Source organism: Betta splendens, chromosome 22 (assembly GCF_900634795.4).
Source record: "Betta splendens chromosome 22, fBetSpl5.4, whole genome shotgun sequence".
In the NCBI taxonomy this organism is placed as follows: domain Eukaryota; kingdom Metazoa; phylum Chordata; class Actinopteri; order Anabantiformes; family Osphronemidae; genus Betta; species Betta splendens.
Genome location: NC_040900.2, coordinates 6,828,130 through 6,849,153, shown reverse-complemented (window position 1 = coordinate 6,849,153; position 21,024 = coordinate 6,828,130). Strand labels below are relative to the sequence as shown.

At 42.5% G+C, this 21,024-nt stretch overlaps 2 long non-coding RNA genes, 1 pseudogene and 2 gene segments (V, D, J or C); 1 reads left to right on the top strand and 4 right to left on the bottom strand.

The window, feature by feature from the left end:
* Nucleotides 1-2,692: 2,692 nt before the first annotated feature.
* On the bottom strand, nt 2,693-4,505 carry LOC129603625 (uncharacterized). The gene is made up of 3 exons (XR_008693698.1): nt 4,459-4,505; nt 3,964-4,053; nt 2,693-3,441 (listed from the first exon to the last, which is right to left on the bottom strand). It is a non-coding gene; the product is annotated as an uncharacterized LOC129603625 (long non-coding RNA).
* A 1,767-nt stretch (nt 4,506-6,272) lies between these two features.
* Nucleotides 6,273-13,189, bottom strand: LOC129603622 (uncharacterized). The gene is made up of 2 exons (XR_008693695.1): nt 9,889-13,189; nt 6,273-9,756 (listed from the first exon to the last, which is right to left on the bottom strand). It is a non-coding gene; the product is annotated as an uncharacterized LOC129603622 (long non-coding RNA).
* Nucleotides 13,190-13,749: 560 nt separating this feature from the next.
* On the bottom strand, nt 13,750-14,956 carry LOC121201987 (Ig lambda-2 chain C region-like). The segment is given in 2 exon segments: nt 13,750-14,317; nt 14,900-14,956. Coding segments are annotated over 2 exon segments (450 nt in total).
* Nucleotides 14,957-15,359: 403 nt separating this feature from the next.
* LOC129603620 (immunoglobulin kappa variable 4-1-like) lies at nt 15,360-16,123 on the top strand. The segment is given in 2 exon segments: nt 15,360-15,510; nt 15,603-16,123. Coding segments are annotated over 2 exon segments (378 nt in total).
* A 3,295-nt stretch (nt 16,124-19,418) lies between these two features.
* LOC114848746 (Ig kappa chain V-III region MOPC 63-like) overlaps nt 19,419-21,024 on the bottom strand; it is a 47,576-nt pseudogene continuing 45,970 nt past the window's right edge.

Below are 21,024 nucleotides of genomic sequence, written 5' to 3'. Positions count from 1 at the left end.
GAGCTTCACTCCCTTCCACAGAGACAAAGCTGCGATTCACGAGAAGATAAGAATACACACAGTTCCTGTCTATTCCACAGGACACTGTTTGCTCTCACGACAGAACTGTGAGTTTAACATAAACAACACACATATGGTTAAGTGCACATCAAAAGACCATGGATACTTTTAGGTGACACCACCTAAATCTCACCAGGGTCCTCCTCTGCCTTATCACTAACCAGACCAAGACCTGTCTCATAATTTCTCTACCAAGACTCACTCCATGGACTCTCCCACTCGTCCAGGAGATCTGGATCGTAAACCAGGAATGTGAAGCAATAAAAAGGAAAACTCTTCATTTGGACACAAGTTCTGGTTCAGATGTAGCAGAACCTTCAACTGTCAAGAAACAGATGCCATTGTACTCTTTGGACAAAATGTTTTTATTTGATATTAGATTGGTTTCTGTGTGATGTTTAATGCCTGATCTACAGATTTGCCAGGAAATTCCTAAAGTTACAAAGGGACTTCAACTTATTACCACGCTTTCCTTTGTGTGAAGACACAAAGTTGAAATACAGATACTCACCTTCTATACTTCTTTTAATCTGTGCAACATACACATAGACTATGTCCACCAGCTACATTTAGGTATCCTCATTATTGTATTACATTTTTAAGTGTTTAATTCAATTAAGTTTACAATTGTTTAATTAGTAATGTCCAGATTAGGTCATTTATAATTTGATTTTGCTTGCATTTATTATTCGTGTATGTTTTAGTGTTTACTGGGTGTTGCATAAGACAAGACCAGGCATCATGAATAACATTTAATTTGTTACAGCGTTGTAAGGGACCACATATAAGACCTTAAGATTCTATGCATTTAATATTGCTGTTTAACCATTCTGACGTCTCTGCTCATTTGAGTGTCAAAGTGATCATTACATGTTTATTGTGTTATGGTGTGATGGAACTTTGAGCTTGATGAAAAGAGGAAAGCTTAGTTATCCCAGATTTAGGAGCAGTCCAAACCAAATAGTTTGATTCCTGATCTGAAGAGGTGGAACTCTTCACCACTGGTTGAAGTCATTTCTCCGCCCTGCAGTGACCACTGCCCCTGGGGTATTTAAATCAGTGACACCATAGTGGAATCGGATTTCCCTCTATCTTCAAACTTCTTTCACCTTCTCCTTTTGCGTCGCATTACTTTTCTTTAATTTTCCTTTGTTCTTAAATTTTGTAAACCTAAGTTAAACTTAGAAACACGAACGAACAACGATTTTTGTTATGTTAGAAAGTCATCAAGAAACTCCGCGAAACTGAAACTATCACAACCAGTCCTTAATTGACTCTCTATTTTGGATCAAACAAATTAAATTAGATTCCAGCCGTTTCCTTTTTTTTTGGGCCAGTTTAAGCAACGCTGACGCTTTGAAACACCTTGAAAGTCCAGCCTGGCCGACTGTTACTTCGCTGAACCCGAGTCGTCATCATCACCGCGGATGACGATTCCTGGCCCAGAGGCCGTGGCACCTGGACCAGAGAGGGCACGCCTGCTCAACCAACCGGTAACGAGAGACGCTGCACAGCGGCTACAGCTCCAAACTAAGGCAAGACGAACATCTCTAATCCTCTGAGAAGTCTGGCGTTTCTCAAAGCGCTAAAACTGAACATTCCAAATTCATTAGTTATCCTTAGATTTGAATTAGTTAGACGTCAGGACGTCAGAACCCAGACACCGTCGTGTGGTTGGAAGGGGCCATCCTGGTCACGCTTCTGTCTGATGTGAGGCATGTCCTGGGCTGAGATGATGTAGGTCTCATCCCGTACTGATACTGGGCTGCACACACCCCGCCAATTAGGTGGAAGATAAAAGTACAGTGATGAACCACACAGCCAATGAACATCTGGAATGGGAAGTGCACCTGCACGTCCTGGTGCTAATTCTGAATGTTTGCAACAGGATCTTATCTGAGTGATATTTGAGCTACGTATTTTAGCTGCTTTTGTGTTTTTAATTGGACACCATCACAATACTTGGTCTTATCTGACCTCCTTTGATGGGACATGACAAAACGGTGACACACATGAGGTGGATGCGTGAAAGTACAAACTCCCTCTCAAAACCCTGTGCTGCTCAGATGGTTCTGGCTGTTGTACATTCTGAGGGCTGCTCGTACCTACAGTAGCTGGTCAGGGAGCCACTGCTGAAGCTACCATGCAGAATACTGTCTTGCCATTTGATCTATTGTTACAGATACTGGTCACAGTCAGGGTCAAAGATCATGGGACAAGGGGATACACTTCTGTGGAGGGAAAGTCCCCACATTCACCTTTCCATTACCTAGGTAGCAATGGAACAGTTTAAAATGTGCTGGGACACGAACACCCGCCAATGATCATTAAAAGTTTTGAAATTCCTGGTAGGACCTACATCCTTGTATTATGTTTGTGTTCCCTTTCACCAGTGTGTAGTTAGCATACTGTACCTCCACCACATGTTGGTAGCAAATGGATGTGGAGGATCGGGATGCTCCATCCATCCACATTCAAGGTCCCTTAGGGCTCGGGCGGTTCTGTTGGTCGCTGTAGAAGCTGGCAGTTCTAGAGCAGGCAGTATGACTATATACCACAGGAGGAAATACATCATAAGAGAAGCCGCACCCAGACCTGCTAGCCAATGGCACCATGGACAGATTTCCTGCCTTCTTTCATAAAGGAGACCAACCTCCATTTTACAAAGTAAACCCCTGGACTTCGAACACATATAACAGATATAAGCGCAATAATTGCTTTTATTGTACAATGGCAAAAGATATAGATGATGGTTGTGTGGGTGTGTTCTTTTTCCTTCAATCAGGTTTTCCAACTCAATCCACCTCAGGTGTTGGTGGATAGGGTGTTCTCGCCTGTGAGCATATGTGCGATGTTACAAGTTTACCTGCAACCCCAGGTTTCAGTTCTATTCATTTGGCACAGGTCGGAGTCTTTTAGGGTCGTGATCAGCTGACAACAGAGACACTTGGGATTTGTTATCACCGTTTCCCAATGTGGCCTGAGTCACTGTCACTCCGGTGATGTGGTGATGCAAAGAGTCTACACGTCGTCCATCGTGGCGACTCCAGGCTGCTCGTGTATGTGTTTTCTCATCAACGTGTGTATAGTTTAAAGTGTGATTCACCGATGCAGCTTCAGGCGGCGCTTGGCTCACACCTCAGCTGGACGCTCAACGCTGCCTCTCGTATTGGCTCCAGAACCTTCCTGCAGTTACTGGCGTGAATCCAAGTTGCTTGTTGTGCCACCTTCAGGGCCGTGTGGGTGGTCAGCAGCACCTGGAATGGGCCTCGCCGCTCCTGGAGTTCCAGTGGTTCCTGCGATGTTCCTTCACGATCACCCAGTCTCTGGTTGGAGGCTGTGGAGGGGTCCCTCCGCCTGCTTAGGGAGGGCTGCCTTCACCTGCGGAGTGATTTGAGAGACAACAGAGGATACGTTTTTACAGTACTGTAACATGGCATCTTCACATATGACTGTGGGTGGCAACACTCTGGTTTCGGTCCCATCATAGGAGGTTGGCAAAACAAGATCTCATATGGCTAAGATTTGTTCTCGTGCTCCTCCTCATCCTCATATATGAGAGCACAATGGGAAGAGCCTGGGTCCATTTAAGGCCAGTCTCTGAGCAGCATTAGGCAGTTTGTTTTTATAGAGTGCCATTCTTGCGTTCCACTGCTCTTCCACTCTGGGGACGATAAGAACAATGCTTCCTAATGTCAATGTTCAGGAATTTTCCTACTTCCTCTAAAGCCTGATTTGCAACATGTGAGCCATTGTCACTGCTGATTTTCGCAGGTTTTTCCCATATGGGCATTTTTTCTGTCTAAAGCTCCTAGGTGACTGCATGGCTGTTAGCATGTTTAGCTGGAAATGCCTCCACCCATTTTGACCACATATCGCCTGTTACCAAACAGTACTTTTTACCTTCTGCTGGTGTTGGCTGGTGTTGCCATCCGGGCCTAGCCAAATATCATCTTCCTTTGTGGCACCTGCTCGTGCCCAAACCGTGCGTTCCTGAGTCGTTGCAAAAGTTTTCATGTCCAGCAAGAAGGAATGTGATGGAGCAGGCGACACAGGAGATGAATCACACAAGCATATTTGATCAGGCGGCAAAAACTAATCAGTGACTTTTACTCTAGCACCATCATGTGTATGGGGTGCCAAATGTAAAAGGAGCACCTATAACTAGTTTTCTCACATTTAACTAAATGACACAACATGTTTTCTCACATTTAGTTAAATGTGCAAAAGTCTAAATGTAAATGTTAAATATGAATGTAAATGTTAAATGTTAAATGTTAAATGTAAATGTTAAATGTAAATGTTAAATGTAAATGTTAAATGTTAAATGTAAATGTTAAATGTTGGCCGAGTGTAAAACTGAATATTCATGAATGGGCAAGTAGACTCTACCCCTACCCTCAAACAGCGCTGGTCTCAGATCAGAGACGCGAACTCAATCACCTCAAACATTTAACATTTAGATTTAACATTTAGATTTAACATTTAACATTTACATTTAACATTTACATTTAACATTTAACATTTACATTTAACATTTAACATTTAACATTTAACATTTAACATTTAACATTTATATTTAACATTTAGATTTAACATTTAACATTCAACATTTACATTTATATTTAACATTTACATTTATATTTAACATTTACATTTAGACTTTTGCACATTTAACTAAATGTGAGAAAACATGTTGTGTCATTTAGTTAAATGTGAGAAAACTAGTTATAGGTTCTACTTTTACATTTCACCCCATACATGTGGTTAAACTTTTAATGTATAGTCTTGTCTGTATGTTTGTGTGGCTGTGCAAAGATGCTAATGATAAACTGTTGTGCTGCGTTCAGGCTCTGTATTTAATCGCCTTGTCCCGTTGTCTGGATATGGACGTGGAGAAACGAGGATCGGGCCGAGAACTGCTGCAGGTAGAGCCAGACTCTAATCTACTTCTCTTTGGGCTTTTCCCATCAGGGGTCCCCTCAGCGAATCATCCTTCTCCATCCATCTCTATCCTGGACATCTTCTCCACTCTCACCAGCGAAACTCATGTCCTCTGTCAGCACATCCATCTCCTCCATGGTCGTCTTCTTGCCTGGCAGCTCCATCTCCAACATCCTTCTACCAATATATTCACCATCCCTCCTCTGCACATGTCCAAACCATCTCAGTTTGGCCTCTCTGACTTTGTTGCTAATGCAGCAATGTGAGCCGTCCCTCTGATGAGCTGGTTCCTGATTCTGTCCAACCTCGTCACTCCTAAGGAGAACCTCAGCATCTTCATCTCTGTTGCCTCCATCTCCACCTCCTGTCTCCTCCTCACTGCTGCCGTCTCCAACCCATAGAGGAAATTTTTTATTGTATTTCTTGTTATGGTGACGTGAGTCAGAGCTCTGCTACAAACAACCTGCTGCAGGTGCAGATGGTCGATGACAAGACTGCGATGAGGAAGAACGGTCCAGTGAACACAACCCTGATATAAATAAAACAGAAACATCCCCTCAGGCAGTTTCTACCATGCAGCTTTACTTGGTCTCCAGGGTTTGACTGAAAAGAAGGTGTGACTCATTTACTTAAAGCAGTTAAAGCCTTTGTCATTTGTGTCTTTCACTTCCTTTTCACTACATGTAAAATAAATGAATGGTAAACAAACATCACTGATGTGTTCAAGCAGAGAAATAGTCACAAGTTATTGTATAAAAAATGTTTGAGCTGCAAATAAGAGTCTGTGCAGTGAAGACTATAAACAAAATAGGCTCTTCTAAATGCCATTAATCTGAAAGTTTGATGCTGTTTCCCGCCTTGTGTTGAGTGCGTTGAGAGCAGACCAGTCATTTCCATAGAGGAGGCTTTGCATCATCAGCTGATCCTCCAGTGAACTCACAAGGTTTATAGTGGTGTGAGTTCAACACTGCAGGACTCACATGTGTCAGTCAACACAGCAGGAAGCACAAGCAGCATGACTCTCATCACCATCCTCATCTGGACGCTGCTCTGCTGCTGCTTTACAGGTTCACTCACTCAGTAAGGCTTCAAACATGATGTGCTGCTTTTTCTCTCCTTGATTTCTGCTGATAAATCAATGGTTGCTTTTTGTCTGCAGGATGCAGTGGTCAGGTGACGGTGACTCAGCCTCCAGTGGAGACGTTCACTGCAGGATCCACTGTGACGCTGTGGTGGAAATTTTCCATAAAGAAGTAGATGAGAGAGAGTTGTCCTTTTGTGCGATTTATTGAAATAATAAAGAAAATAAAAATAATGGGGAAAGCAAATAAAAAGCATGGATGTTGATCGTGCACATCAACAAACCAAAAACCAGCTGGGGAGATCAGTGCACACACCACGAAGGTGTGATGCAAAGAGCTCACGATCCTCAATTTGCTTCTGCCTTTTAGCTTCTCTGTCCGACTAGGGTGGAATGTCTTTCTAACCCAATCAAATTACATGCACCATCTCCTCCCTGTCGCAGTGTGTGTGAAGATTTTTACTTTCTCACACCTGCATCGCTGACGTCCAACTATCTGTGAGAAAGGAGCACCAAGTCTCAACAGACAGAGACACAACTCCCCGACCTTGGGTTTGGGAGCTAGAGTTGAGAGTCTATCAGGCAGAGACAACCATTGAACAATCTAGGTGAAATGTCAAATGCATACAGTAAGACAAAACATAAGATATTAATTGCAGAACATAAGTCATAACTCGTATAATAACTGCATAGAAATGCATAGAAATAAGGAAGAGACAATTTTTCCCATAACACTCCCCCCTTTTGATTACACATTAATCAAACCATAAAGGAATAAAAATTGTCAACATCACATTCTGTAATAATAAAAGATCCTTGCAAATGAAACAATAAGGGTATTAACTCATCAAGATTCAAAATACACCTTCACATAAAATGGAAGTAACTAAGGGACAAAAGGTTGGGAGCTGTTTTTGGTGGGTAGTTAAACAAGAATAACCTCTGTATTGGCATGTGAAGAAAATAAGCCAATACCATCGTCAAAGTCATTAAGTGAGTTAGAGTTGGGGTTTTTGAACATAGTGCATTGTGTCATCTCATACGAGAGTGTTGCTGAGGTCGCACGCATGATGAGACCTCTAACCAGTGGGATAACGTAAAAACCAAACAAGAGAATCACAGCCATCACAATAATAAAGGAAACAGCTGCAGACATGAGAACAGATTTCCATTTTCCAGACATTTCGTCTAGCCAATTCCAAGAGGAAGAACCTATACCAGAGTTAGCTGAGATTCTGAAGGCCGTGTAGCGCCTTCGCCACAATACCATTAGAATCAGTGTTATTCAGGATGTAAGTACAATATGCGTCTCCAAACATAACACAACCGCCTTTTTTCTCTGCTAACAACGTGTCTACGGCCATTCAATTGTAATGTAATAAAGATAATTAATGTATGATAGCCATAGGTTTCCGGTGGGGTTCTGTTTCATATAATCTTAAGATAGATTTCATGCTTTCGGATCTTTAATTGTACATTTGCGTCTAGAGCGAATAGGAGATTCAGGGATTTAACCAGAATGATGATGCGTTTTGTCTCATAACCTCTGTCATCTGTAGATGAAGGATAAAAACTAATTGTAGCAGTGAATAAGTGATTGTGAGCAAATTAAACACCAAATCAACTTTAGGATATTTAAACTCAGTGTTGTGAATTATGTGAAATTTTCTCATTCAAAAGTAGTGTGTAAAGTTACATAGAAACATCATATGATAAAGACAACAATCCATGTAACATAAAATGAAGTTTAACAAAACAAGGTTACAATTGATGTCTTGTAACAATCTGCTTCTTCCTGTTGAACAGTAGCGTTAGATTGTTTCCAACCTGTGTGTTGAAGTATTGTCAGTTCGTTGGAGTTCTTCAGGTTGTGATCAGCTGATCACAGAGACACTTGGGGTTCGTTATCACCGCCAGGTTTCCTCCCAATGTCGTCTGAGTCACTGTCACTCCCGTGATGTGAAGAGTCTACACGTCGTCCAGCGTCGGCAACTCAAGGCTGCTCGTGTGTGTGTTTTCTCAGGAGCGTGTGTGTAGATGTATGGTCTGATAGTGTGATTCACCGGCGCAGCTTCAGGCGGCGCTTGGCTCACACCTTTAGCTGAACGGTCAACGCAGCCTCGCCTCAGTGCGTGTGTGAGCACAGCGAGGGTCGTCCTTCTCAGTTCTTTATGTCAGTGGTGGTTTTCTCCGTGTGGTGTAGATGGAGGGTCGTCTGTCGGATCCGGGACCTTCCTGGATGGAGTTGGTCCAAGTCGCTCTCTCTGCGATCTTTACAGCCGTGTGGGTCGTCAGAAGGACCTGGAAGGGGCCTCGCCACCGTTTGGAGGTCCAGTGCTTCCTCCTGAACTCCTTAACGATCACCCAGTGCCCTGGTTGGATGGTGTAATGGTCCTGTCGCCTGTTTTCACCTGTTGGGAAATCTGAATTGTGGGGAAAAAGTGTTTGGGCGGCACTGCTTCCATCAGGCCCAAACCAGACTCCATGGCTACAGGTGGAACCATTCGTCAGCCAGAGTCTGCGTTCCTGTGAGGTACAAAATGTTTAAAGCACAGGGAGAGAGGAAGGAAAGGATAGAGAGAGTTGGAGAGAGGAAACAAGGATCAGGAGAGGGAGGGGTTGTTGGGCAGCGACCTTCGCAGCAGCGTCTGCAGCTGCATGTCGGCAGAAACAAAGTCGTCACTGATGTTGGACAGTTACAAACAGCATTAGCTGTAGGCAGCAGGACAGCGTCCAGCAAAGCAGAACCTTATCATGATGTAAGATAGGTTTGCAATCAGACTTCAAAAGCTTCCTATGCTTCCACAGAGCGTCTGTGAGTCTGTGTAGATGGTAACAGACTCTCCTTCTGCTAGTTTACTAGCTTCAGTCAACGCAATCAACTCTGCAGCCTGAGCAGAGTAGTGTCTTAGCAAAGTGCCAGACTTCAAGACGACGTCTTGATAGTAACGTTCAGCAAGTTGAGTAAGGTGGTGTTGTATCTAAGCCGTCGAGCTGTGGAAAGATGTGATGTTTTTCAAAAGAATCAAGGACACAGTATGAGGACAAAAGAACAGAAGTCGTACAACCTGATTTCTCATCCACTGTTTGAGTGAAAGGTCGCGTAGGGTCAGATCAGGAAGACCCAAAGTAGGAGTCGACTGAAGAGCAAGCATGAGGTCGGTGAACGTTGTTCAGCCTCAAGCGTCCACGTGAGACAAGAAGTGGACGATGAAGACGTCTGCATCAGAACCCTGAGTGGGACCTCAGAGAAGGTAAAGTTAGGACTGAAGGTCCTACAATAAGAACAAAGACCTAGAAAAAACATCAGCTGTTTTTACGTGCACGGTTTAGGCAGGTTTCAAATTGCTTTAACTCAGTTGGGTGAGATGGATTTGCCATCAGCTGTAATTACAATGACCCAGAAAATAACCTTTGTCTGAACAAACTGTAATTTAGACAGGCTCTCTTTGTGGCCTGTAGCATCCAATGTTTCAGTAGCTTAGTGGTGTCTGCAGTAACGCCATCTATAGCTTCCTTTAAGAGGGTGTTGTTGTTTACATGGTCTGTGGTCAGATTTAGGTGTGATGACCACTGGTTCACATCCTCTGATCAAACCTACATCATGTCTGTGTGTGAGCCACAGGGAAGCAGGGCTTCCTGTAAGGCTGAGTGTTGGGTCAGAGCGTCCTCTGAAAAATGAAAATAAAAACATGTAGTGTGTCATTAGAATGTGGAGGTTCACTGCTTGTTGTGCATGACAGGCAGAATAAAAAAAAGTTTTTTTTTTTTTTTAAAGTATGCAAAGTAGGTGAATACGTCACATGGGGTCAGAAGTCGTTCACCAGTCTCCACCCCGTTCACATCTGTTCACGAAAGGACCCACGTCCTGCATCTGTCTCCATCATGTTTTCACAGAGGGACGTGTGGAGCTGTAGAATAAACATCAAAAATCTTTTTGTTCGTTAGTAAAAGAAATCGCAAGCGCAGACCTGTGTTCATCCCAAAAGAGGGAAGTTGAGGTCAGTTTGTGTGTGTGTGTGAAATCATAAACAAGCTGTGATGCAGCCTGTGTGAGGGCCTCAGTTACAGCCCCCCCTCAGCAGCCAATGATAAGAGCACAGCTGAGCTGAAGTTAACACCAACAAAAGAAGGATTATTTAGAATGTCTGTAGATGTAACCTGCACTCCGTCTGGAGTGGAAATCAATCAAATATCTAAACTACATGAGATCTCTTCCTAAAAATTTAACTGGGCACAAGTTTGAAAGCAAAAATGAATGTTAAGGTGTCTTGCTGCAGATGTTGCACAAGACAGTGAAACAGTAAGTTTTCTTTAATAGTCTGGTACGTACAGTAATTATTATTACTTCTCTCTAATAGTCGTCTTCCCTTTAATAGTCATTAATAGTCTGTTTCAGTCAGTCTCAGTCTTCCTATAGTCTGTTTTTTTGTTTTTTTCTACAGTCTGTTTTGTTTTTCTACAGTCTGTTTTGTTTTTCTACAGTCTGTTTTGTTTTTCTATAGTCTGTTTTGTTTTTCTATAGTCTGGCCAGACAAACCTATATTGTGCACAAGTATTTTTAGAAACATGAAGGATTTTATTACTGAATTTGTTGCAAGTTAAAATAGTTTAAACCCATCAGACTGTAAAGTCATGCAGCAGTTGTCATTTAGCTGTTTGTCATCATTTTAAAATCACTCTGTGGGATTTTTTTGAGCAAAAAGCGATTCTTCATTGCGAGCAGATAAGCATGAACATGAATTTGAGCGTGTATCAGCTGTAAGCGTGTTTCTTCATTGCGTGTATGAATGTGTGTGTGTTTGCGGTACCGTCTTGTACATCACGTGAAAAGGAACCGTCACCTTCCTCCTTCCCCAACCATCAGTCTGATGTGAGCACCAGTGGGTGAAGCCTTTCGATGGGACAGTTGTTCCTCGATGACAGACCTTTCCTGGATCCTCGCATGCAGCTCTATTGGGCCGATCACGTCTGAAGCCTCTCCTGTTGTTTCAACCAGTGTCTGTGTCAGAGCACGTTTTCCCTGCTGTTGCTCTGTCCTTGTTTTCCTTTGCTGATTGTCATAAGCAGGTGTCTGTCAGACACACACGCGTGTATGACACTTTCACGGCTTCAGAAGCTTCAGACACAGTCCTTTCATGCTGGTGCAGGCCTTGTAGTAGCTGGTTCATCTGATGAGCCCAGAACGTGATGGCTGCAGACGTTGTGGGAGTCTGTGAGGCGTCCATGCTGTGGTCTGTGTCCTCCAGCTGCTGTGGTGTCAGAGCTTCCACCCTGTTCTGGTTGTTGGTCGGCGCTTCTTCTCCTTCGGTTCTTCTGCTGATGGTGGGAAAGGAGTCCAGATCCGGATTTACCCTCATCCCGCTCAGTTCTGCATTAGAATAGAGAGCAGAAACAATGGGAGCATTTGCTCTTGGCATGATATGTGTGTGTGTGGTGTGTGTGTGTGGTGTGTGTGTGTGGCAGAGTGCAAACAATTCTTCCCCAGAGTTGTTATCTCCTTTTTTTTCCGTTACTTTCATCTTTTGTTTCTTTTAGGGCTTTAGTTTTGATAGTTTTCCTTTTTCAAGTATTTTCTTTTGTCTCTAATTTTTCTTTTAAGGTGCATATGTCCTTACACAAAGCGATTCTCCTTTTGAACCCATAACCAGTTTCCCACTCATGGAAACATGAAACGCACTAATAACCATATTTACTTTTTACTTTTAATTACCTTTAGTTTTGTACGGTTGCTGTCTGGTGGTGTAGACTCAAATTGCCCCGAACCCGTCTTTCAGAGTCCGGCGGTTTCCTGCCTTAGATTTTTTTGTGTTCCGGCCGGAACCTTCCCAAAATGCCTTTTTATCGGACGTCTCCGTAAAAAGGGAACCAACCTGATCTGGCGACAGAGCCTTTCCCGAAGTATTTCCTCAACGTTAGGCCCCTCTAGGCCCGGGTCCCTCGTATCTTGAAAATACTTCACTCTGCAAACGCGCTCCCTCTTTCAGAAGCCGTCTTTTATACTCAGTCCCCCATGTGTGGACCACGCACAGATCAAAAAAACATGTCTGTATCCTCAGTACAGACGGAAGCTCGGTTCCACGAGCCAACCCTTAGCAACCGACGTCTCACCACCCAGAGCAGACTTTCACCTAATTAAGAACATGTAATATTGGGATTTTTTTTCTCGATCTAATTAATTTTCCTAATCAAATTTAGTGTTTCAACCAAATAGAAGATTTCTTTTCTTTTTCTTTTTCAACCAATTGAAATGTTTCAGCTAAATTAAAAATAAAAGTTCCAATCTTTTTGTTTTTTCCCGAATCAAAAGGAATCTCTCTCACCGAGCCGAGCCAAATTAGGATTTGAGTTTGAATCTGAGTTCGTGGATCTCGTCAGAGGCGATCCAGACGGGTGAGCAATCCTCCCAGCTCTGAATGTCTGTAGAGGTTCGGGGGCTGAGCGACCCTAGTCCTCAGGACTATCGTCCCTGGTCACACCGTCCAGACGACCTGCCGCGGGATCCTGCCGACAACGCCAATTTCTGTGGTGGAAATTTTCCATAAAGAAGTAGATGAGAGAGAGTTGTCCTTTTGTGCGATTTATTGAAATAATAAAGAAAATAAAAATAATGGGGAAAGCAAATAAAAAGCATGGATGTTGATCGTGCACATCAACAAACCAAAAACCAGCTGGGGAGATCAGTGCACACACCACGAAGGTGTGATGCAAAGAGCCCATGATCCTCAAGTTGCTTCTGCCTTTTAGCTTCTCTGTCCGACTAGGGTGGAATGTCTTTCTAACCCAATCAAATTACATGCACCATCTCCTCCCTGTCGCAGTGTGTGTGAAGATTTTTACTTTCTCACACCTGCATCGCTGACGTCCAACTATCTGTGAGAAAGGAGCACCAAGTCTCAACAGACAGAGACACAACTCCCCGACCTTGGGTTTGGGAGCTAGAGTTGAGAGTCTATCAGGCAGAGACAACCATTGAACAATCTAGGTGAAATGTCAAATGCATACAGTAAGACAAAACATAAGATATTAATTGCAGAACATAAGTCATAACTCGTATAATAACTGCATAGAAATGCATAGAAATAAGGAAGAGACAATTTTTCCCATAACAACGCTCACCTGTAAAACCAACACAGATGTTGTCAGTTATGATGATGGTGATGAGGGTTTGTTCTGGTACCAACAGAAACCTGGACAGAACCCGAAGCTCCTGATAAAATATGTGAAAACCTTACAGTCAGGGACACCAGATCGGTTTAGCGGCAGTGGAAGCGGCTCTGACTTCACTTTGACCATCAGAGGAGTTCAGGCTGAAGATGCTGCAGTTTATTACTGTAAGAGTTACCATGATGATGATGATGATGATGTGTTTACACAGTGATTTAGCGCCGTACAAAAACCTCCTCAGTCAGAGACACAGACACTGACCTCAGAGCTGAAACTAACCTCAACAAACACAAAACAAAGATTCATATATTATATAAAACAAAAATGTATATAATGTATGATTCAATAGGTTCATTTCAGTTGTTTTTTTAACCCCAGCTAAACAGACACATTGTGCCTCAATACATTATTCATCCATTCATAAACAAGCTTCTAAATTTTATTAAAAATGTAGTATTGTTTTTTGTAATTTGTAAAAGATGACAACATATCATCGTGTTTCATATAAGAGCAAACTTTATTGTCAAAGTCATGAATCATCAGGTCACTCATTAAGCAGACACACATTCATGGAGCTCCACACGTTTCTCACATGAAGCTTTCCTTTCACTCCATTAAACTCATGTTGCTCAGAGCAGCAGGTCTGTTCCTCTTCTCCCACACACAGCTCCTCTAGTCCTGACACTGGCTCTTGTGGAAGACCTGGACCTGACTGTGGTCGTGATGGAGGACCTTGCAGGTGTACAGGGTTCTCTTGTTCCACAGCTCCTGGCTCAGGGTCAGGGTGCTGCTGCTGCTGAAGCGTCCGTTCTTCTCCTCCTCTGAGCTGCTCTGGACGCCCTCTGTCACCTCGCTACCGTCCACCTCCCAGCTCACCACGGCTCCCTGAGGAGAGTAGCCGCTCAGCAGACAGGCCAGCGTGGCCGAGCCCCCAGAGAGCTGCTCAGAGGACGGAGGAAGCAGAGAGACGGAGGGTCTGACCACGGGACCAGCTGGAGGAGAGAGCAGAGACACACAAGGAGCAGGTTGAGGTCCAGTGTAGGACAGACAGCTGAGCAGCACACGCTTAGGACGCAGCACAGAGGTCAACAGTCACTCAGCCTTAGAGATAGGACGGAACGTGTTCATCATTTACAAATGATATCATCTGGACTTTATGCTAAATAACTATGAGAAGATGAGGAACGTTGAACGGACATTTTAACATCTGGTTGTTTCACTTCCTTTTCTTAATATTAGAATAAATAAAGTCAAAGTATCATTACATAAAAACGTTAATTTATTATAATTATATAGAATATTATCATATTCTATATCAGTGTCAAATAATTTTGTGAAAGTGGGAAGATTTCATCGAAAATGACAAATAGAAGTGTTAATTATCTAAGAAGAAATATGTTAACAGTCTTTCCTTAAATTAATTTAAAATCAAAGATCATAAATAGCTTAATATAAAATGTCAAACATCCAATAAATGTTTTTTTTTCAATTTTAGCATGAATAGATCTAAAATGACTTTTTGTAAATGTTTTCCCAGAATAAAATATTGTTCACAGAAAACAATCTGTCTTAAAAATTTCAAGCTTTGAAAAATGCAATCATTGTAAAATGATTTTCTTGTATAAATTAGAAAAGTCTTGTACTTACAGAACTCGATGAGTTTGGTTCCTCCACCAAACGTGAACCACAGTGATACAAAGTCATGAAGTGGTCGTACAAAAACCTCCTGCACTGTCAACAACACTCTGTTGTTGCTTCATTTGCTTCAATTTTACTTTATGTATCATCAGACTCATAAAACTCATGGAACCTGATAATTATTTGGAGTTTTTTTTTGTAATTTAAACAATATTAATGCACATTAATAAGCATGGATTATTTTAAACAACAGAAAAACATGTTGTTACTCAAACCACAGAGATAAAACTTTGTTCCAAAATGATACAAATGAAAAAAACACAAGTTCAGCTTCAAACATTTTTTTCCTCTGTTGCATTAAAATATTAAATGTAATGAATCCAGCAGTTTGTCCTGATGCTGTTTCCCCCCTTGTGTTGAGTGAGTTGAGAGCAGACCAGTCATTTCCATAGATGAGGCTTTGCATCATCAGCTGATCCTCCAGTGAACTCACAAGGTTTATAGTGGTGTGAGTTCAACACTGCAGGACTCACATGTGTCAGTCAACACAGCAGGAAGCACAAGCAGCATGACTCTCATCACCATCCTCATCTGGACGCTGCTCTGCTGCTGCTTTACAGGTTCACTCACTCAGCAAGGCTTCAAACATGATGTGCTGCTTTTTCTCTCCTTGATTTCTGCTGATAAATCAATGGTTGCTTTTTGTCTGCAGGATGCAGTGGTCAGGTGACGGTGACTCAGCCTCCAGTGGAGACGTTCACTGCAGGATCCACTGTGACGCTCACCTGTAAAACCAACAGAGATGTTTATAAGTGGAGTGATGATAAACAGTCTATGTCTTGGTACCAACAGAAACCTGGTCAGAGCCCAAAGCGCCTGATATATTTAGTGAACAGGCTGCAGTCAGGGACACCAGATCGGTTTAGTGGCAGTGGAAGCGGCTCTGACTTCACTTTGACCATCAGAGGAGCTCAGGCTGAAGATGCTGCAGTTTATTACTGTCAGAGTTACCATGGTAGTATTCTGTTCACACAGTGATTTAGCGCCGTACAAAAACCTCCTCAGTCAGAGACACTGAGCTGTTACAGCAGGAACCAACTGCAGCTGCTGAAGAGGAACAAACTCTGACACAGACACTGAACTCAGACCTGAAACTAACCTCAACAAACACCAATGTGTTGTCATTGTGCCATTTAAAAACACAAACAGGAATTTTAAACAATACTTTATCTAACTGTAACCACAAATTTGTGTTTCTAGTTAAATATACAATTTTTTTAATGAAAACCTCAAACCTTAGTGTAATAATTACCTAAAAACAAATATCATAAGAACTGAGAGCCTTTGACCTCTGACCTTTGTACTTCATAATGTGCTTGATTTGCTGCTAGAGGCTGGGGTGACAATCTAGGCCACCGGCCATTTTAGGTGCTGTTGTCCTATAGGATTCAATGGGATTTCTTCACATACAATCACTATTTGACAAAATAGTAAACTTGCTTAGTGTTGTGGAGGACAGACTCCAGAAAGTTTGTTATCGTATGTAAGAAGAAAAAAATTGAACTGTCTTCTTCACTGGACCCTCCAGTGTGGAGTCTCCTTCCGACCTAGACACATCCTCCTCCTCACGGTCTGAGAGGAGAGACTGTCTGGTTCTTGATACTCGTCAGGTGTCTCATTGTGAATTTGCACTGCTGTAATGTCTAATGCGGTCGTTGTCACCTGAGTCACAGTCGCAAAGGGCAAAACACACACTGCAATACTGAAATAGACACACCTATTATGATAAAGTCGTGGTGTGGGACGTCAGAAACCAGACACCGTCGTGTGGTTGGAAGAGGCCATCCTGGTCACGCTTCTGTCTGATGTGAGGCATGTCCTGGGCTGAGATGATGTAGGTCTCATCCCGTACTGATACTGGGCTGCACACACCCCGCCAATTACAGTAGGTGGAAGATAAAAGTACAGTGATGAACCACACAGCCAATGAACATCTGGAATGGGAAGTGCACCTGCACGTTCTGGTGCTAATTCTGAATGTTTGCAACAGGATCTTATCTGACTAATATTTGAGCTAAGAATCTTAGCTGCTTTTGTGTTTTTAATTGGACACCATCACAATACTTGGTCTTATCTGACCTTCTTTGGTGGGACATGACAAAACGGTGACACGCATGAGGTGGATGTGTGAAAGTACGAGTAGAAGCTGGTCTAGCCTGTCTGTCCAGGGCCTCAAACTCCCTCTCAAAAACCCTGTGCTGCTCAGATGGTTCTGGCTGTTGTACATTCTGAGGGCTGCTCGTACCTACAGTAGCTGCTCAGGGAGCCTCTGCTGAAGCTACCATGCAGAATACTGTCTTGCCATTACAGATACTGAACAAAGATCACAGTCATGGTCAAAGATAATTAACTAACAGAAAAAAACATTTTGTTTTGGTTTTAATGATCGACATTCTTTTTACGATTTGTGTTGATCTTCAGTTTCCCTGAATGGTGCTGTCATGTACTGTTAATTCTGAGACACTCGAGCCAAACCTGAGTCCAGTTTTTCAAGACGACAAAAAGAAGAACAAAGTCTGTCCCTCATATCGCTCGTAAAGACAATCACTGGAAAGTATTTTAATATTTTATACAATGTGCCTTTAGAGCGGTGCACGATGCAATAAAACCTGCTTAGATGGTACTAAGCAGGTTGACACAGATGCTGAGCAGGCTGGACTCCACCCTGAGGCTCTGGACCAGAACACATTCCAGTCAGAGTGTGTGTGTGAGATGAGCGGTTTGAAAAGTGTTGTGGTTCATCATGAAACCAACAAATTCTGGCATTGAAACACATCCACATAAATTATTATTAAAGGTGGCCTTAAATAAACGTGTGTGGATGATGGATATAATTCGTTGTTTCTGCCACAAGGGGGCAGTATTACGCCTTGTTACTACTGTGACCTCTGATGTGATACAGGAACGGAGCAGAGCTGGGCCAGCAGGGGCCTCCATGCTGCTGATTAGTGGAGTCTAGAAAGAACGGAATCAACATTTGCATAAGATTCAACATTTTGTGAGCTTTTTCTACTTTTCTACCAGAACAGGCGTGAGTTTGCCTTTTTAGAATGTGTTGATTTAGAAAACATGAACCTCCTCACAGCTCATTTTCACTGCACTCTTTACTTTGAAGACATTGCAAATTTTTTATGGTATTTCTCGCCATGGTGACGTGAGTCAGAGCTTTGCTTCAAACAACCTGCTGCAGGTGCAAATGGTCAACGACTAGATTGTGATGAGGAAGAACGGTCCAGTGAACACAACTGATATAAATAAAACAGAAACATCCCTTCAGGCAGTTTCTACCATGCAGCTTTACTTGGTCTCCAGGTTTTGACTGAAAAGAAGGTGTGACTCATTTACTTAAAGCAGTTAAAACCTTTGTCATCTGTCTCTTTCACTTCCTTTTAACTACATGTTAAAAAAAACGGTGAACAAAGTCGCCGCTGTGTTCAACTACTGTGCCAAAGAAGAAGCACAGTGGAAAAATAGTTATTGTATAAAAATGTCTGCTGCAAATAAGACTCAGTGCGGTGAAGACAACTATAAACAAAAAAAGACTCATCTAAATGCCATTAATCCAAAAGTTTGATGCTGTTTCCCGCCTTGTGTTGAGTGTGTTGAGAGCAGACCAGTCATTTCCATAGAGGAGGCTTTGCATCATCAGCTGATCCTCCAGTGAACTCACAAGGTTTATAGTGGTGTGAGTTCAACACTGCAGGACTCACATGTGTCAGTCAACACAGCAGGAAGCACAAGCAGCATGACTCTCATCACCATCCTCATCTGGACGCTGCTCTGCTGCTGCTTTACAGGTTCACTCACTCAGCAAGGCTTCAAACATGATGTGCTGCTTTTTCTCTCCTTGATTTCTGCTGATAAATCAATGGTTGCTTTTTGTCTGCAGGATGCAGTGGTCAGGTGACGGTGACTCAGCCTCCAGTGGAGACGTTCACTGCAGGATCCACTGTGACGCTCACCTGCAAAACCAACCCAGCTGTTTATAGGAGGAGTAGTGATGGTAATGAGTGTATGTCCTGGTACCAACAGAAACCTGGACAGAGCCCAAAGCTCCTGATCTATTGGGTGAAAACCTTACAGTCAGGGACACCAGATCGGTTTAGTGGCAGTGGAAGCGGCTCTGACTTCACTTTGACCATCAGAGGAGCTCAGGCTGAAGATGCTGCAGTTTATTACTGTCAGAGTTTCCATACTGGGCCAGTGTTCACACAGTGATTTAGCGCTGTACAAAAACCTCCTCAGTCAGAGACACTGAGCTGTTACAGCAGGAACCAACTACAGCTGCTGTGATAAGAGGAACAAACTCTGACACAGACACTGAACTCAGAACTGAAACTAACCTCAACAAACACAAAACAAAGATTTATATATAAAAAAAAGAATATAATTTCTGATTTAATGGGTTCATTTCAGTTGTTTTTCTTTCTTGTCTGTAACTTGTAAAAGACGCCAACACATCATCGTGTTTCATATAAGAGCAAGCTTTATTGTCAAAGTCATGAATCATCAGGTCACTCATTAAGCAGACACACATTCATGGAGCTCCACACGTTTCTCACATGAAGCTTTCCTTTCACTCCATTAAACTCATGTTGCTCAGAGCAGCAGGTCTGTTCCTCTTCTCCCACACACAGCTCCTCTAGTCCTGACACTGGCTCTTGTGGAATGACTGGCTCTGACTGTGGTCGTGATGGAGGACCTTGCAGGTGAACAGGTCTGCTTTCTTCCACAGCTCCTGGCTCAGGGTCAGGGTGCTGCTGCTGCTGAAGCGTCCGTTCTTCTCCTCCTCTGAGCTGCTCTGGACGCCCTCTGTGACCCCTAGACCATGTACCTCCCAGCTCACCACGGCTCCCTGAGGAGAGTAGCCGCTCAGCAGACAGGCCAGCGTGGCCGAGCCCCCAGAGAGCTGCTCAGAGGACGGAGGAAGCAGAGAGACGGAGGGTCTGACCACGGGACCAGCTGGAGGAGAGAGCAGAGACACACAAGGAGCAGGTTGAGGTCCAGTGTAGGACAGACAGCTGAGCAGCACACGCTTAGGACGCAGCACAGAGGTCAACAGTCACTCAGCCTTAGAGATAGGACGGAACGTGTTCATCATTTACGAATGATATCATCTGGACTTTATGCTAAATAACTATGAGAAGATGAGGAACGTTGAATGGACATTTTAACATCTGGTTGTTTCACTTCCTTTTCTTAATATTAGAATAAATAAAGATAAAGTATCATTACATAAAAGCGTTCATTTTTTGTATATTTTCTATATAAGTAAAAAAATTTTATATAAAGATTTAATAAAAAAAATGACAAATAGAAGAGTTAAATATTTAAGAAGAAATATGTTAACAGTCTTTCCTTAAATCAATTTAAAACCAAAGATCATGAATAGTTTAATATAAAATGTCAAACATTGAATAATTTCTTTTTTTCAATTTTAGCATAAAGGGTTCTAAAATGACTCTGTATAAATGTTTTCCCAGTAGTCAACACAAACTCAATGAGTAAAATATTATTTACAGAAAAAAAATCTATCTTAAATTTTCCAAGCTTTAAAAAAAAGTATTTATTGTAAAATGATTTTGTTGTATAAATTAGAAAATTCTGGTACTTACAGAACTCGATGAGTTTGGTTCCTCCACCAAACGTCCACCACAGTGATACAAAGTCATGAAGTGGTCGTACAAAAACCTCCTGCACTGTCAACAACACTCTGTCCAATGAAAAAACACTTTCATTCAGTAAAAGTGCTTCAGTTTCACTTTGTGTATCATCAGAATCATAAAACCCAAGGAACCTGATGATCATTGGGAGTTAAAATGTAATTTAAACAATATTAATGCACATTACAAACACAAGTTCAGCTTTAAACATTTCTTCCGCTGTTGCATTAAAACAATAAATGCGATGACTCCAACAGTTTGTCCTGATGCTGATGTATTGAGTGTTGAGAGCAGACCAGTGGCGTCTCCAGAACCTTTTCAGTGGGGAGGCCCAGAGAAAACCCACCAAACTGGGCTTCTATTGATCAGACTGAGTTCAGCTACTTATGTTACTTGACTTTGAAAATGACG